Raw genomic sequence first — 16,994 nt, forward strand, 5'->3', positions numbered from 1 at the left:
CGAATCCCCGCGGCGGGGTGAGCTCCCGTCTTTCGGTCCCAGCTCCTGCCCACCTAGCAGTTCAAAAGCACCCTTAAGTGCAAGTAGATAAATAGGTACCGCTTTATAGCGGGAAGGTAAACGGCGTTTCCGCGTGCGGCTCTGGCTCGCCAGAGCAGCTTCGTCACGCTGGCCACGTGACCCGGAAGTGTCTCCGGACAGCGCTGGCCCCCGGCCTCTTAAGTGAGATGGGCGCACAACCCTAGAGTCGGACACAACTGGCCCGTACGGGCAGGGGTACCTTTACCTCCATATATATATATATATATATATATATATATACACACACACACACACATACATATATATATATATAAAACCCAATACGTCATTAAATCAAATATACTGTGTATGTCCGGGAATACTGGACTGGTCCGGGAATCAGCGTGTTTTCATATCTCCTTTTATTTAAAATGCATCTCTGGGATATTTGTGGGGCATAGGAATTTGTTCATCCCCCCAAAAAAATAGTTAGGCCCCCCCCCACAAGGTCTGAGGGACAGTGGGACCGGCCCCCTGCTGAAAAAGTTTGCTGACCCCTGGTCTAGAGTAGACCAACCTGGTCAGATAGTCGGGGTATAAAAAAAACCCGTAACAAGAACGATGATGATGATGATGATGATGATGGAATAGGACATCCCTATTTTCACCAGAGAAATGTTGGGAGGGCGTGCAACACACCAGATTCCAACCCCCCCCCCCCCGAAAGGCACACGAGAGAGAGATATCTTCCCCTGCTGCGCGCCTGCCGGCAGAGCAGGTGTCCCTCAAAACCTGCCCCGGCTGCCTCCCACAGCCCCCGGCCACTTCCTCGTTTCCCACGTGACAGCGAGAGCGCCTCACCTTGGAGGGGCAGCAGAGAGGCGTCTGGTCACGTGGGGCGCCGGAGCCCAGCCTCTCTGTGGGCAGCGGCCGGGTGGAGGAGGAGAGGGAGGGGGGCGAGAGAGAGAGAGAGAGAGAGAGAGAGAGAGAGAGAGAGCGCCTCCGCCGCTGCCGCCGCCGCCGCCACGCCTAGCGAAGCCCGAGATTGGCGGTGGCTGAGAGGAGGACGGCGACGAGGGTGGCGGCGGCGACGGCTGGCCAAGCCGGGCCGCGGCTGCTGCGGCGGCGCTGTGAGCGCGGCTGAGGGGGCCGGGCGGGCGGGGGAGGCGCGTCGGCTTGGCGGAGGCGAGTGCGCAAGCGAGGAGCAGCCGTCTTCCCCTCAGCCGCCGCCGCCGCCTTCAGCGCGAGCGACGCGGCCCAACGTCCGCTCGCGCAAAAAGAGCCTAGCCGCCCTCGCGTCAGGATGTCGCGCTCGGTGCTGCAGCCCAGCCAGCAGAAGCTGGCCGAGAAGCTGACCATCCTCAACGACCGCGGCGTCGGCATGCTCACCCGCCTCTACAACATCAAGAAGGTGCGCGGGCCCGGCTGCGGGGCTGGGGAGGAAATGAAATGGCCGGGGGATGCGGGGCGGCCTAAACTGGCTCTCTCGCGCCTTTCCCCGAGAGCGAGGGGAAGGAAAAAAGGAGGCCGCCGCCGCCGCCGCCGTAGTAGAGGCATCTTAGTCAGCGGGGCCTTCTGGGTGTGGGGACTTGTTCGGCTCCGGGGCGGAGGCGCTTTCCTTTGCGCCAAGGCCCTGTGGGGAGGAAGGAGGGGTGGGAAATGTGGGATCGGGCCGCCGGATGCACCATCTGGTTTGATCCATCTGGTCTTCCTCTCTGCCCTCCCCACATACCCCATGGAAAAGGAGGATGTATCGGGAAGGGGGAGGTGGTTTTTTAGGGGGAAGGACCTCCTCCTCTGCCCTCCCCCCCCCAAAAAAAAAATCTCGGCCAGGTCAATTCTTTTCAGTACCAACCTCTCTCTCCCCCCCTCCCGCGCCTTTTCAGAAAATGGGTTCAGAGGAGGGTCGCCCCCACAATTCCCTGTCGAGTACTGTATGTGATTTAAAATGACTTGGGCGCACAAATCGAGGGAAGGTAGTAGATGGAGCCTGCACTGTGTGTGTGTGAGTCATGCAACGGCAGGGGGGGGGGCAGGATTAACCTCTTCTTATGCTGGCGGTCCAAATAATGACAAAGCGGGTAGGGTGGGGGGAATACGATTTGGACCCTTTCTCATTGGAAGCGAAACTGGATTTGGAACATTCAGGTGGTTCCAGTGAACCTTCGTGCGGAAGGTGTAAATAGCAGGTGCTTGCTTTGGTTGGTTGGATGTGCCAAAAAGAAAAGGTACATTTTGGAAAGTTAAGATATTGCTGACAGGCTATGCTTCTGGTAGTTTTGGCACACTCTGTAAGCAACCCACAGTATTGGTGTCCTGCACAAAATCAATGCACTGTTCTCCCCCCTGCCCCTCACAGAGTGCTTTAACAATCGTGCAGTGTTGTGAGAGTTGTCAGTTGCAAAATATTAAGACAGAATGTTCAAAAATAACAATTGGTTGTTTTTCTGGTCATGATTTCATCTGCTGCACCTGTACAGTACTATGAAAATTATAAAGTATTTCTAAAATACTCATTTTTCTTAACTGAGGTTAAAAATTCCACCCCTGATATATTAAGCAGGTCAAAGTTAGGCATATTATTGAAAATTAAGCCCTAGTGAGTTTAATATGAATGTTCCTAGTGTCACTACAAGGTTTGATTTTTTTAAAAAATTGAGAATTCACTGTCAATTTTCTTGACACTGCATAGTGTTATTTTTATATATTATGTATTGCCAGGGTCTTTAAATTTTCAAGCTGCATAAAGCATACTCTGATTGATTTAAAGACTTCAACTCTACAGAAAGAGGGGTAGACAGAGATGGTGTTCTTTTTTCATGGACAGCAAAAAACTTTTTCCATATTACATACTGCCTATTGACTGCTGGAATTTTTGCAAGCGATTGGGACTAGGTGAACTTTATATTCTGCAAGTTACATATATTCTGAAGTACGTAGGATTACTTAACACAGGTTATAGAATCCTAGAAACATATTTGCAAAGTTGGAAGGGATCCCTGAGGGCCATCTAGTCCAACCCCCTGCAATGCAGAAATTTCAGCTAAAACATCCATGACAGATGGTCATCCTACTCTGCTTAAAAACCTTCAAGGAAGGGGACTCCACCACCTTCCGAAAGAGTCCATTCCAGTCAGCAAACAGCTCTTACCAACAGAAAGTTCTTCTTGATGTTTAGTCAGAATGTACTTTCTTGTAATTTGAAGCTTTTGGTTTGGGTCCTACCCTCTGGAGCAGGAGGAAAAAAACTTGCTCCATCTTCAAAGTGACAGCCTTTAGATATTTGAAGATGGCTATTGTAATGGCTATTGGATTAATTGATCAGAGGGACTCTAGTTTTTAAAAAGAAGACAGGATGTACAAGACTGAAGTCAGTGCATTCCGGATTTTTAAAAAGTTATATGGCGTTTAGTGTGCTTTTAACAAAAGTTAAAGGTGCCTTAATGAAAAAGTTTCTGCTAATGATACTTGGTTAGCATGGAAATGTTGCTCTGTAGGCTTGTAAATAATAGCAACATGACAGGTCATCTGGCAAGTGAAAATGCAGGAGACTAAGCATGTAAGCACTACCAAAAATTCTCTCACTTTTGCCTTCAATATACTCCATATCAAAGTCCCATTAAGCACAGTGGTGCTTACTTCTGAGTAGAGATTTATTGGATTGGATTTAGTAACTCTTGTAAGCTTATTTGTAAGGGAGTATCAGAGGGAGTGAACTTTTTTTAATAAAAAAGCCTAATATCAAAGCAGCTTGTACTCAGAGCTCATATGTTTTTGTTCTAAATCATGTGTGTGTTGTTGAAATTTTGTACTATCTTATCTTTCTTCCTGTAGTGTAGACTCAAAGCCTGAATATTTTCCTTTTTTGAAAAATGAAAAAGGATACATGACTTAAAGGTTTCAACCCTGCTAGCATAGCATGACTTTGAATGTCTCTCCTTTTCAACTTCCAGCTATAGTTAGTTAATAACTTAATTATTACATTCACAAGAATTGCAGGTCCCTCATCTTACCCCACTGTCACAAAGTCTTGAGTAGAAAATAAGGCCCATCATAAACAGCTGTGCTTGAAACAGTTATTTTTATAGCAGATCAGAAATTCGTTTTGTAGTTAATGCGGACTGCATTTTTGTATCTGAATTTTTATGAAATTGCTGTGGTAATGAAGGGTCAGTGTTTAAAGCAGTGGCTTTTCAGGTGTCTTGCTAATGTAGTCTAGTAGTAGATGGAGCAAAAAGAATGGCATTCATGGGATTCTGAATAGCATAGTCTTGTTATTTCTCATGGTGTGTTGCAAAGCCCTTTTTTAGTTTTCTTTATTTGCTATATAGATATACAGTGATGCTTACACAGCTGATTGTTTAGTTTACAACCCACCCCCCAAGCACTGAATGTCTATTTAATTATATTTAACTTAAAAGTCATTTCAGTTTTTAAGCAAAGGTGTCATCCCATAAATCTCCATGTGTTCTTGGAGGCCTATAACCATGTTACATACGTAATATAACTATGCCAGGTTGATGGTAAAGTAGTGATTTTATTGTCTGTTCAACTCTCTTGGGCATGGGTTGTCACTCAGTTTGTCCATTAATATTACATTCTGGAGTAGTGAGATCCAGATCTCAAACAAGCTTGCACTAGAGTCTTCCACTACCTTGCAAAAGCCCTCTAAAAGCAAGGAGAGAACTTTTCTAAGTATCCTTTCTGCTTGCCACACAGCTAGTTTACTGCAGGAGGAAAGGACGTATCTCCACTACCACTGAGTATTTTTGTTTTGTAGGGGTTTTTTAACAAGAAAGGTTTACTACACAATATGTGGTATTGCGGTTAGATAAATCGGTTAAGATTTTTTCTTCATTTAGAAAAGAGGAAGTAATTGCTGCTGAGAGTTGGCCTGTTCTGGCCAAAGTTGTTTTGAAACCCCATTGATTTTCAGTTTTTCTGCTCCCTATTGTATAATTTAAAAAACTGTCTGGATTGTTGTTTTGTAATTCATACCTAATTTATATGTGTATATTATTACCTCTCCTGACTTAAAATGAAACTCTTCCCCACCCAGCCCATTCAATTCCTGCCTCAAGTTGTTAATTTTATTCTAACTAGAGCAGTAGGGTTTGGGAATGTGCTAGCTGCAATAGCTCAGGCTCACAGTCTTTTTGTTTAATGTAATCTCTTTAGCCAAGAAGAGTTAATTTATCTGTATTTTCAGGGTAATATAAAGTACAGTGTTGATGAAATAAAACCACCTATTTTATGTTAACACTGTTGACTTAAAAAACAGCAGCAGCAAGAATACTCATGAAAACCCTCTAATGCACTGACTTGTGATTGCTTGTAAATCAACCTTATTTGAAAAGAGGGAGATGCTATGGCTGTCTCTGAATTATCATCCAGGGCCTTATAAACCATGGTTATTCAAGCTATGGCTGTGCACTTCTCCCTTGCTTCTCCTTTCCCACTGTTGCACGCCAGCCAAGTTCATTATTTCTTCTGAAACAGAACTCTTGGCTAATGTCAGTTAACAAGCTAGGTGAATGAAACAGGGTCACGTACTGGTTTATAAACAGATATGAACAGAGCAATCCTAACAGGCAGCTATGTCATAGAACAGATAAGATAGCATAGTTAAGCTGCATTCTAACTTTTTTACCAGAATGGCAGGATTTCTTTTTTGGGGAAGAGCAGTGTAAACCAGAGGTCAGCAAACTTTTTCAGGAGGGAGCTGGTCCACTGTCCTTCAGATCTTGGGGGGGGGGGGGAGACTATATTTTGGGGGGGAAATGAACGAATTCCTATGCCCCACAAATAACCCAGAGATGCCTTTTAAATAAAAGGACACATTCTACTCATGTAAAAACAGGCTGATTCCCAGAACGTCCACGGGCTGGATTGAGAAGGCGATTGGGCCGGATCCGGCCCCCAGGCCTTAGTTTGCCTACCGACCTCTGTGTAAACCCTCATTTTCTGCCTGTCCATTGGCTCCTAGAGGGTAAATTCAGTTGCACCACCAAAAATGCACGTGTAAGTTTAACCAAGCTCTGCGGGCAGGACCAGTGAATGAAGGGAGTTAATAACATGCAGTATGACTTTGTTTAATTTCTCCCTCCCTCTGATACAAACATTCCCACTCTTGACAATGTCTTTTCCCCCCTCGCCACACTGGCACAACTTACGCCAGCAGAGCATTGCCTCGAATACACCCAGCTGAGTTATTTTGGTGTTTTAAAGCTAGCTCAACCAGGGCGTGGGGAAATATGCAGTATTCCCCAGTCATATCAAGGTGTTAGGTTTGCATCTGGTTCACACAAAATGAGAAACTGGCTTTTTTCAGCCTGCTGAAAAGGGTTTTTCACCACTGCTCTAAGCAGTGATTTGGGGCGATTTTTTTCTCAGCGCTTTTTTTCCTTTGGAGAATTTCCATTTCATTAGTAGCAAAGAATAGGTACCAATTGCAAATATTAAACAAGCATGGCAGTTCTAAAAAAGACAAGTAGAATGAATGTTAAATTAGGGAGTTAGAAAGTTTTCTGACGCAAACTGAAAATTTTTGCAGTGCAGATTACGCTTATTTGTATAAGAAACTTTTCAGGAAAATCCACATCGCTGGCTAATGGAAGAGCTAATTGTTAGTATAGAAGAAGGAAATATGTTTACTTGGAATACCAAGACATTCATAGTTTACTAGTGAATGCATTTTTTCTTCATAGCACAATGCGCAAATTATTTTTCAAAGTAATGTTCTGATTTGCCAGATGAAGTCTTTCTCCATGCCTATTTTCTCATGGGAATAAATTGTTTCTAAGGCACAGCTCTTGTTGTTCTTCATTTGATATACTGTGGCAATTGTAATCATCTTCTCAAACTTGGGCCTTTAAAAAAAATATAGTAGCCTTTGTCATCAACCTCAGCCTACCAGGAGCTGCTTTAGGTGTAGCTAGAGGAATGAATGTGTTAGTCTTCTGGTTTTTGATTTTTAAGAAAACAGCTGCAGTATCCATGTTACTAACCTCAAATTTATTTTGAAATTCCCCTGAATTTAATTAGTTGTTGGCTACATGATGTGTGGGCTTTGTAGCAAGTTGAAAATACCAATGGAGATGTAAAGTCAGGTGTTTGCTTATCTGGATTGTGGACATAGTTCAAAGGCAACTAGTTTAAGAGCAAATGTTGCTCTTTTATATAAACTAAGGATTGTAATGAATCGTTGTATACTCTAAGGTTACCAGACGTCCCTATTTCCCGGGGACAGTCCCTGGATTTACAAATCAGTCCCTTGACAAATCCACTGAATTCAACTGAAGTTGAAAAGTGTCCCCGGATTCATTGAAAAAAAATCTGGTAACCTTAGTATACTCCTCTTTCAAAGTTTTCATGCTGCAGCCCCCCCTGCAATTACTAGCCCCCTCATACACTTTTTTTTTTACCAGTGTGCCTGAATGTATTGTAGATAAGGGCCCAACTCTGTTCTTAGTTACAAAAGCTTCTCTGGTTACTGTTGAGATCTGTCGAGTGACTGACCTCTTTTTATGACAGTTGGAATTGTTGGTATTGGGAAGTTGCTGACTAAAGAATTCTGCATTTACAACAAAACTAGTGTGTGCTATAATATGGCCTTGCTGCTGTTGTACCCAAACACTTCAATCTACCTCCTACTTGGCTGCAATTCTAATTCATCACAGGCAGCTACTTGAATATCTGACAATTGAAGCCATTAGTTCAGGGGTGGCCCTCTACATGTTGTTGGATTTGAACTCCCATCAGTCTTAGCCAGCTTGACCAATATTAGAAATTAGAGAAGCCAAGCAAATGGTGCTCCATCTCACTTTTGAGGGACACTGTAGACCAGGCATAGGCAAACTCGGCCCTCCAGATGTTTTGGGACTACAACTCCCATCATCTCTAGCTAACAGGACCAGTGGTCAGGGACGATGGGAATTGTAGTCTCAAAACATCTGGAGGGCCAAGTTTGCCTATGCCTGCTATAGACTAAACATTAGCCAAACTGAAATATTAAACTACATATAAAATCATAGTTTTAGATTTTATTTTATGGTTCTCTGTATGGCATACCAGTGCAGATGACATTGTTGTAATTTCAGGTTTTTAAAAAATATGTAAATATATTACTTTTAAGTTGGTTTAAGAATGGTAGCCAGTGTGTGTTTTTCTGTACTGTATAGGAAACAGGCATGTTAACTAACTCATTTGAAAACCATCCTATGTAAAGGTCAGACATATTTTTGAAGATCATAGCTGTACAGTATTTTGTATAAAGGTAGCATTAGGATTCCACTATAATGACTGTTTGTTTTTTCATTCTTGGCTACCGTTTCTATTTCAGGTATGTAATATTTCACTGATAGTTGCTCTCCTAAAAATTGCATGTGCTGTTTGCTCTAAACTTTGTTTCTTTCCAACCTATCCCTCTTGCTCAGAACAAATATATTGGAAGCTGATGTGATACAACATTTTGTGCACTGGAAATTGTTGTACACACATTTTGAACACCAAATATGTAATAGAAATAGTGCCTTTTAGAATGCTGCCTGTAAGTAGAAATATTTAATTATGCCAGCACTTGACTTTAACTTTGTTGAATAGAAGTACCGTATTTACTAGAGTCTAATACGCCATTGAATCTAATGCATCCCTCAATTTTCAGAACCTTGAAACAAAAAAAAAAAAAAAAGTATTTTCTGGCGAATGTAAATGTGCCATTGAATCTAATGCACATCTTAATTTTTGCAACATAATTTGGCCAAAAAAGGTGAGCATTTGATTTGAGTAAATATGGTAGTTTGCTTTTCTGGACATGATGCTTGTGGGAATCCAAGAAATTTTTTGTTTATGTGTAATCTTCTCTCTTTTCATTGCAATGCTTCCCCAGCAAGGACAAGTATGGAAGGTTTGCAAAGCTTTTTCACCTTCCCTCTGCCCGCTTTCAGATCAGTCTCATACTTCATGACTTCTGTCTCAGTAATTCACAACACAACTGTAGAAAAGTTAATAAGTGGCCATCTTGGCATTCCACTATGTTGTGTAAAAATGCATAGCATGTTATAATTTGCATGAGCCACAAATTCTCTATTAAATTAGAATTTTGTATCTAGGAAGGGATTTTGGAACAGAAACGGGATTGCTGCACAGCGTTCTTCCTGTGTATGTAACAGTGGTGTGTTAATTACACAGTTCAACTGTTCACCATTTTCTGTCCCAGCTTGTCTTAACTATATGTTAGAATGTAGCACTTTTTAAGAGTTCTACATTAGAATGTAGCACTTTTTTAAAAAGAGTTCTACTGTTAAAAGGGATCACAAATTTATTATGTAAACAGCTAGCCAGCTGTGTAGGAACAGAATTGTGTGACAGGTGATTTAGAGAGTAATGTCTTTTTTGAGATCACTGAAAGAGTAGATAAAATTTAAAATGTCCAAATTAATGTACAGATGGAGTCACCATTCAGTCTGGGGTGCAATCTGTTTTATACATGCACATTAGTTACAGTCTACCAGCAGTCCAATTACAGTCCTTCAGCAAATGTATGCAGCCACTCTATACAAATTAAATTCATGCCCTAGGAAGCAAGCTGATAAGAAAACAGCATGTGGCAATGAAACTTGCCTGCTTTTTGTGCCATTAATAGTCAACCTTTCTCTTGCCACACACCTCACTAACAGTAGACTTCAGTGGGGAATGACAATACCAAATCCACATAAATACTTACTTTTTGTGATGGAAGTAACTCTTTGTGGGGCTGTGGCATGTTTGTAGGCCTAAATATAGTGAATGTGGCTCTAGGTTCAGAAGCTGTGCCTAATGATAAGCTTGTTAAAATAGTTCTACTCCATTTGAACTACTCCAAGTTGTTTAGCGTATTAGAGAGAAATCGCAGGTGAACTATTGTTAACTACATATTGCTTGGTTCTTTATTTCAGATAAATTATACTAATAATGCAATAAGCTCAGCACTGCCTTGTATAGGTGGTGACAGCTAGAGTTTTCTACCAGTTGATTAGCATCACTAAATACATGGTGAACCTACCTCATACTTTACTTCTAGCCAAAGTTTCCATTTCTTCTTTTAAGACTGAACTTCCCCTTCACTGCTGTTCTGCACTAACTGCTTTGAATTTCCATGCATTTTTTCCAGTAGAAGAGCATCTCTGTACTGTGTCACATTACATAGTCCAGCTGTGAGAATCCCCACTCATTTTCTTCACCTGCTCACTAAAAGCTAAAGAAGTCTATCTAGTTTCTAATTGAAGATCAGCTAAAAGTATATAGTATTTAGTGAAAAAAATATATGTTTAGTTTTTTCTTCTTCTCATTTTCTTCCATAGGCATGTGGAGACCCAAAAGCAAAACCATCATATCTTATTGACAAAAATCTTGAATCGGCCGTCAAATTCATTGTCAGAAAATTTCCAGCTGTCGAAACACGCAACAACAATGTAAGTAATGATACAACATTGTAAATATTTGGATTTCCTTGATAATTATTACCTGGCAGTTCTTCTAATGGCATTGCCCATTGGGTGGGATGAGGGAAGCACCGAATGATATTGACACTGGTTAAATCTCAGTGGCATGTTGATAATATGCCAAAAGAACCAGTACTGTATAAAAGGCAGATGTTCCACAGCTGCAGCTTTTTCTGTTTACTGAATTATGGGGAAAGTGTCCTGGATTGAGTTTTAAGATTTACAGTTCTTATAAAGGAACATAAGCCTTGTGAAATTTGGAATATACTAATCCTAGACAGTGCAGGGCAGTTTTTCTGTAATCAGAATTGCAGTATGAGTATTTGTAAGATGATGAATTGATGGCAGAAATTCATATAAGGCTTTCAGTTGCATGCTACATTCCTTGGAGTGAGTGCTGTCAGTTAGTTTATTCTACGGACAGTGCATTGAAAGTCTACGTGTATACAGCTCAGTATATTAACAAACCCATCGTGGAATAAAGCTCTGAGGTTTTTCTTAAGAATGTAAAGTGCTGTGTATCTTCGCAGAAGATGGAAATGGCTTACTACTGGAAAACAGTTGACCAGGAGGCTTCCAGTTTAGGTAATCCTCCAAACTGAAACAGTTCCAGTTCTTGTGGAGTCAGTCTTAGAACTAGATGACTCTGCATGTCTCAGGAAAGTTACTTGACTTAAAACAATCCATAACCTGTGACCTTCCATAAGTTGCTGTACTCCAGCTTGCATCATTTTTTACTACTGGCCATGCTGGTTGGGGCTGATAGGAGTTGGAATCCAACAACTTTTTGGCGGTCTACAGGTTTCTCATCCCTGCCTTCTTCAGTTTCCTTGCTTGTCCCCAGATAATTTGGTTTTGCTGTTGCCGTGTTGTTTCTTTTATATTGACTTTCATGTCTTGAATTAAAATGGGATCAAAGCAATTTAAGAGTGTTTACAACACTCAAAACTTTGTTTCTTCAGTATCTGAAGAAGTGTGCATGCACACGAAAGCTCATACCAAGAACTAACTTAGTTGGTCTTTAAGGTGCTACTGGAAGGAATTTTTTTTGTTTTAACATTAATTGAATTCTGGTTGTACTGCAGTAAACTCTTCATAAACTAACTGTGATTTCTTTATAATGAGAATTGAGAGGAAGATATTTTTACATGTTTGTTTTCTTCTCAGAGGTGGAAAGGGGAGGCAGGTAATGGGTTTGCATGTTCTCTGCATGCAGCAGTTTGCATGAGTGCTTGAGAATTCAAGTTTCCAATACAGTTACTAAGCACTGGTAATTTTAAGTGATCTTCCCTCTCTTATGGTCATTTATTAGATAACATTAAAATACATCTAGTACTTTTTATTTCAGTGATACTGATTGCCAAATGTCAAACAGTGCCAGTTACTAAGCAGAGATATTTTGCCAACCCATAATTTCATATGTGACATCATATCTTCAAACATAATGGCTTACATCCAAAAGTGTTCTGCTAGCAAGAGAGTATTATGTGCTCATGGAAGGGTTGTTTCTGATTTAGTGGAAGAATAATGTAAGAAAAGTGAGCTCCAGTCCAGAGAAGTCCTTCCTTTTTGTGTAAGTTCTCATGTAAGACTTTACACAAGCACTTCAATACTTTTTTTATAACCCACTGGAGCTTGTATCTTCCTCATTCACCTTGTTTCTCATACAGTAATGCAATGCAACTGTGATACTGTTCTATGAGAAGTCTTGCACAAGAGTTCACAGAATAGCAACAATACTTTTCCTCTTTTTGTTCAGAGTTCTTTGGATCAGAAGGATGCAGTGGGTGGGATCCAATGAAGTAATTCTGTTGGCACAAGGACTTCTGTCTGCACAACATAATTTTCCCTCCCTCCCTATCCACCTGCCCCTGCCCAATCTTTCTGGGGTTTACCTCAACCCTCCAGAGCAGACTTGAGCAGGTGTGGGAGGTACTGCAGAAAGAGGAGAGGGAGGGAAAATTCCGTTGCGCAAACGGAAATCCTTGAGCAAACGGAACTACTTTGTTGGATACCTCTCAGTATAAATATATATTTGACAGTTGAAGTTCTACTGATTTGAGTAGCAATTTTCTGTTCCAGACATGGATCTTTGGTGGTTGTTTTTTTTAGCAGATGGGCATTGTTAACTTAGTTTCCAATTTGCATTAAAAATATTTACTTCTAACAAAAAAATGAAAACTGGATATCTAAAGAAAGTATTCAACTAGGGTAAATTTAAAGAAAGTGGTTGTATCATTTAGAACAGAGCTAATAACACTTATTTTAGGACTATGTTAGACAAGTTTTACCTGTTTGATATTGTGCATCAGACATGAATGTTATGAAGTTCACAAGATTAACAAGAATTAACAAGAAATGCATCATTTTCAAAGGTGGAAGAGCTTGAGTTAACGCCGGCATCCCCAACCTGCAGCCCTCCACATGTTTTGGCCTACAACTCCCATGATCCCTAGCTAACAGGACCAGTGGTCAGGGATGATGGGAATTGTAGCCCAAAACATCTGGAGGGCGGAAGGTTGGGGATGCCTGATTTAACGCCTCCTAAGTATTCAAAACTTTGTTTTGAAGTGTGAGAAATTGAGTGAAAGTGTCTTTGGAAACTTGTGGGGAAACGTGTTGGTAGATGCTGTCAGTTCCCCTTTTGTGTGTGTCAGGATCTTCCTGTAGTTCTTAAAATACTGACTTTCTCCCGTGAGGTATAGAACTCCCATAATTGAATATCAGGATCTAGAGTACAATTAAAACCAAAAAAAGTATTTGCTGGCGAATGTAAATGTGCCATCAAATCTAATGTGCACCTTAATGTAGCTTGATTGTAGGTGAATTAAAGTTTTTTCTTTGGATAGAAATAATAGAAAGTTGCAACTTTCTAAAGGAAAATGAGAAATAAGTTTTGGACTGTGAAACTGTTTTTTGAGTTATGGTACAAACCGCAAAAAGGAATTTGCAGTAGTTATTGTTATTATTTATTACCCACACTTCACCCCAAGTTCCCAGGGTGGGTTACAGCAATTAGAACATTGCTTAATGAGATAAGAATAATTTGGAGAGTGGGATAAAGGAAAGAAATGTAAAAGGACAGGTATCTAAGGACTCTTAGTAGTATGGGAATAAGCAGTTAATCCAGAGTTCTTATGCTCTAGGACTGGTTTTCAACCAGTGTGCTGTGGCACCCTGGGGTGCCCTGAATGATGGTAAGGAGTGCCACAGGCAACACTGGTCTGCATCCCTCCTTCCTTCCCTCCCTCCTGATGCACTCTCATGTCTCTGCCTCCCAAAGGCTTGCACAACTGTTTGTTGCAGCAGCCCTTGCTACAAGCTCCCCAGGCGAATGCTGTCTCTGGGGTTGGCCAGGGGATACTGGTTATCATGAGCTCAGCCAGCCTCAGAGTAAGCAAGCAAGCAGGCGAGGGAGCCCAGCCAGCCAGTCCACCAGACCTTGCTGTTGGGAATGAACAGACAAGTGGGAGGCTTGGCAGGCAGGTGCTGTGTTGGCCTTTCTTGTGCTTGCTGTGTGCAAGGCCTGCCTGGAAGCTAAGTGCCCGGTGCTGAAGGGGAGCTTTACCGCCATGCAGGCCTGGCAGCACCCACTGCTGTCACTGCTGCCTCCCAAGGTAGAGTTCTGGCCTCATGTTCACCTTTGGCCAGTCTCCGTCGGGCCGCCAAGGCATCCTCTTCCCAGGCCCCTGAGGAGACAGCTTTCTCTGGGGCGGGTGGTGCAGAGACTGGGGGCAGTGGTGACAGCTGCTTGAAACAAGGGAGCCGTGGACTCAAAGGGGTTGAAAAGCTCTGCTCTAGGATATCCTGAAATCAAACTGTAGTAAGTGTGCCATTGTAATATTTACATTGGGGGGATGTGTGCATATTTCTGGTATGCCATCTGTCTTATCTATAAGAAGACAATTGAAAGGCTAAAACCTGTGGTGATGTAAAGAGTTGAGGTACACTTCCCCCCCGTTCTGATTTTCTCAGTTTCTTTTATTGAGCTGTTTTGGGTTCCTGATACTTTCTGTACTCCAGCTCTCTTAAAAGCAAAACCGCTGAAATCTTCCCCTTTTTGAACTCTCTCTTGCAGGATTGTGTTAAATAATTTTAAACAATCAGTTGCTGTTTAACTAGGAGCAAGCTGAGATGGTACTTTAATAGGGTTTATATCTGTATTTAAGGAGAAGCCCTCAGGCTAAGCATGCAAATGAGCCATTCTGGAATACTTGCTGTAACACTAAAGATCCAAGCTTTATTTTAATATTAGGTTGAAATCCTGTAGACAAGATCTTGAATGAATAATTTAAAACATTTGCATTTTTTCTGGCAGTGTAACTTGCAGAACAATACTGATATTATTTGATGAAATATTGGACAACTAGCCTACTTAGGCAATTTTTAGAAATCTATCTGAAATCCCACATGTAGAATAACTAATCCGCCTTGACCCTCAACACACACCCCCCATCTCGGTGCTGAGACCAAAAAGATGTGTTGAATCACAAAGCCCAGTGGAATTTTAGATAGGGATAGAAAATAACCAAACAACCCATTGAATATTGTCCACTTTTTACTTGGCTTGCTTCTTTAAAGCAATTTTGCCCTGTTCTTTAACTGGAAAAGCTGTCTGAGGGGCTTACAAAGATTAGTAGTAAGAGAATCCCTGCCCTCAGGCATACAATATGAAAGATATAACACTCAGTGAAAAAGGGATGGGGAAGGAGGAGGAAAAAAACAAACTCGGGCAACAGTTTTTAAAGTTATAGTCAGCTGTATTGTAGAACCAGCTAAAATGGAAATAGTTCAGGTAGCCTGAGAGAATAGCTACCACCAGGTGACAGTGGACCAAAAGCAGCTGGTTCTCAGCAGTGGTAACAGAATAGTAGTCAGATATTTGATTGTATTAGAACTGTAAAAAAAGAACAGGGTTAATTATACTAATTACAATAATTTGTATTAACCTTTGTTCCTGAGGACTTGTGACTTGTGCTGTTCACATACAGTCCTAGGTTATATGTACAGTAGGCCGAGTCCACTGTACATATAACGCTCACACGCTCACTCACTTTTGGTATGCTCTCTGTCTGATGTATAAGGCCAGGGACAGACCCCAGCCCTGTTTCAAAATTGCAGTTAGAAGAGTGGGAGGGGAGATGCTGGTGGGGTGCTCCAGGCTCCGTAGCAGCTCAGCAGCCAACCAGTTGCAAGTTTTTCTCCTAATGTTGGGGAAAAGGTGGTCATCATTCAACTCCCAAATGATCACACACCTCTGCAGCTCTAACATTGGTGGGATGACTCATACCTGTCATCACACATGTTGTGGTAAGTGAAATTCCTGTTGCACTGGAATTTCCAGCTAATTCCCCCCTCCCCCCCCTACAAACTACTATTGAAGTCCTCCTCCCTTTCAAAAGCAGTGTGTCATGCAGTGTTTGGGAGGCCAGAGAGGTTAAAAAGAAAAGGGGTGTGTGTGAGTCTAAAGCTCTCTTGGGACTCGTTTTGTGGTTCTTTGAATCTTGGCATATGTTGCAGGTGGGCTGGTGTAGTTTATAGATCTAATTGGACAAAATTTCCTGGAAAAAAATCTTTACAAGTAGTCTGAGATGGGGTCTAATATTTTCATCAGCCCCCTATCTGAAGGCATGTAATGACTAGCATCAGTAAGATTAAATCGGGAAAGGTATAAGTAAATACTGTTTAAAGTTGAATCAATTACCAGTCTTGCTTTTTGGCTACAGAAAACATAAAAAGCACAAAACATTTAAAACTGTGGTAAAAGGCTGAGTGGTTTGAAAGCTTTGGTGAAATAAATATTTCTTCACTAAGTGATAAATATTTTCAGAAAACAACCTTAATTTTTTATATTTTTCTGTATAAATATTCTACTATAATACATAAGGATATAGCCATAATATTGAATAATGTACATTGATACACCTAACCGCTATTTGTTTCATTACCAGTCTAAAAGTGTGTACATTTTAATGTGGTTACGCTACTGTCTTATGCTGTAGAATGCTCAGTGTGGTCTTTCAGTGTCTTTTCCTTGATCCCCCCCCCCCCCCGTTCTTATTTATGTCCAGCCAGTACGATGTCGTATGATGTTATCCAATTGCAGAATGTGTGTGTATGATTGAGATATAAGTAATATATATGTCAAGGGAGAGTTATTTAGCTAGATGCATATGAAAGAAGGTGACTGCGGAAAGGCCTTTAATCATATTAGACTTTTTATGTGTTTATGAGTTGGAGAACCATACAGACCCTCCTGAATTTGGGCCTGCAATATTTACCTTTCATTTTTCTCAAAAGGTAAACTTTTATCAAGATTCTGTTGCTGATGCCACCCTCTTTTAATATTTTGATTATTCTATGGTATCAAAGTAGTTGAACTGGTCATGCATTTCTTCCTTACATAGACCCAGACATGAATAATGACAGCATTTCCAGTACAAAATATACTGAAGTCTAATTGGCTCTACATACTATTTAAACATAGATTAT

At 41.4% G+C, this 16,994-nt stretch overlaps 1 protein-coding gene across 8 annotated transcripts in view; it reads left to right on the forward strand.

The window, feature by feature from the left end:
* The first annotated feature begins 1,095 nt into the window (after positions 1-1,095).
* NCKAP1 (NCK associated protein 1) overlaps positions 1,096-16,994 on the forward strand; it is a 48,674-nt gene continuing 32,775 nt past the window's right edge. Inside the window, exons 1-3 of one of the 8 annotated variants that reach the window (XM_077916303.1) lie at positions 1,096-1,432; positions 8,909-8,926; positions 10,362-10,472. In XM_077916303.1, the coding sequence (XP_077772429.1) occupies positions 1,325-1,432; positions 8,909-8,926; positions 10,362-10,472 (237 nt within the window). In that variant the 5' untranslated portion in view covers positions 1,096-1,324. The remainder of the gene's footprint in view (positions 1,433-8,908; positions 8,927-10,361; positions 10,473-16,994) is intronic. The other 7 variants (XM_077916298.1, XM_077916329.1, XM_077916309.1 and 4 more) reach the window with 7 other exon arrangements.

Source organism: Podarcis muralis, chromosome 1, assembly GCF_964188315.1.
Source record: "Podarcis muralis chromosome 1, rPodMur119.hap1.1, whole genome shotgun sequence".
In the NCBI taxonomy this organism is placed as follows: domain Eukaryota; kingdom Metazoa; phylum Chordata; class Lepidosauria; order Squamata; family Lacertidae; genus Podarcis; species Podarcis muralis.